This window comes from Pygoscelis adeliae, unplaced genomic scaffold (assembly GCF_000699105.1).
Source record: "Pygoscelis adeliae isolate BGI_AS28 unplaced genomic scaffold, ASM69910v1 Scaffold681, whole genome shotgun sequence".
Classification (NCBI taxonomy): domain Eukaryota; kingdom Metazoa; phylum Chordata; class Aves; order Sphenisciformes; family Spheniscidae; genus Pygoscelis; species Pygoscelis adeliae.
Genome location: NW_008824015.1, coordinates 128,003 through 129,284, shown reverse-complemented (window position 1 = coordinate 129,284; position 1,282 = coordinate 128,003). Strand labels below are relative to the sequence as shown.

At 63.3% G+C, this 1,282-nt stretch overlaps 1 protein-coding gene across 1 annotated transcript in view; it reads right to left on the bottom strand.

Moving 5' to 3' along the window:
* Positions 1–164: 164 nt before the first annotated feature.
* Positions 165–1,282, bottom strand: part of LOC103919504 (tyrosine-protein phosphatase non-receptor type substrate 1-like) — a 5,939-nt gene continuing 4,821 nt past the window's right edge. Inside the window, exons 2-4 of the mRNA XM_009327027.1 lie at positions 822–1,166; positions 508–706; positions 165–225 (exon numbers count right to left, since the gene is read on the bottom strand). Coding sequence (XP_009325302.1) covers positions 165–225; positions 508–706; positions 822–1,166 — 605 coding nt within the window. The remainder of the gene's footprint in view (positions 226–507; positions 707–821; positions 1,167–1,282) is intronic.

The following is a 1,282-nucleotide window of genomic DNA, read 5'->3' as shown; positions in this document are numbered from 1 at the left end:
CATCGGCACGGGTTGCTCTTCCCCATATTCACGGCTTGCTCTTACCTGGCTGGGCACATGTGAGGTCTCTGCATCCAGGACTACGCTGCTGGGGGGGGGCAAGGACGGCCATTAGAGCTAAAGGAAGCCAGGTTGCCTCCCCACCCCACCCAGCACAGCCCTCCTCAATTCCCCTCCCGAATTTTAGCCGGGCTCTGCGGCACGTGGCCACACATGATGCCCACACTGAAGGCGGAGGAGAGGGACAACGTGCTGTCTGCATGCCTGGGCTGGGCTCAGACACCACAGTGAGGGGCTGCAGGGAGCTCCCGGGCGCTGGGTGCTCCCCACCGCGCGCTCCTGTTGAAACACAGAGAGAAGCAATGCAGTGCAGTGATGTGCCTGTGAGTAAAGGACCTTTTCTGGGGAAAATTACTGCTCCAGAGGGAGAGGAAACCAGGATAAGGCAGGTAGATAAGGCGGTTCGCTCGTCTCGGGGTGCAGAAGGAAGACGTGGTGGGTACAAACCTGGGGGTGCCAGAAGTCCCTGCACAGCACCGCAGAGGGATGGGCAAGAAGCTGCCCGTGGCCGCCTGCCTGGCCGGGCACTGGCTCTCCACCTCGCCTCTGGCTTCCTCCTTGTACATGCAAAGGGCGACGAAGAAGCCGAGGAGGAGGAGGAAGCAGAGCGCTACAGCTGCAGCCACATGCGGGGAACCAGGGCTGTCTCTGTGGAGATACAAGTCAGAGTGAGGAGAAGGTGGTAGGTGCGGGGCAGCGCCGGACCCCGCCACGAGCAGGACGGGGTCCCCTGGAGCAGCGCCCCACTGGGCTGCACTCACCCTGCAGGGATACCACCGTGCCCCGCCCATGCTGAAGCACCTCATCATCACCAAGCAGCGATTTCTTGAACTTCACGCAGTAATAGGTGCCGGCATCCTCGGGGCGAACATCCCTGATGTGGATGCTGAAGTCCGTGTCGGACTCGTTCACTACCCTCGTCACGCGGGGGAAGGAGCCCTTCTGCTCATAGACGGTCTTGTTCCCGCTGCCCAGGCCCTTCAGCCACCTCACAGCGCCAACGGGACCGCCTCCGGACATGGTGCAGGTCAGGGTGAGCGTCTCCCCCGCTGCCACCAACTCCTTGTCCCGGGGCTGCTGCAGCTCGAAGCCCTGGACACCCGCACCTGGGGAAAAAAAACAGACTGAGTCTCATCTGGCACCACACACCCGGCCCGGCTCCCCGCCTGCCCCCCCGGCCGCGGGACCGGCTGAGCACACAGCTCTGGTTAGAGGGGCCCCC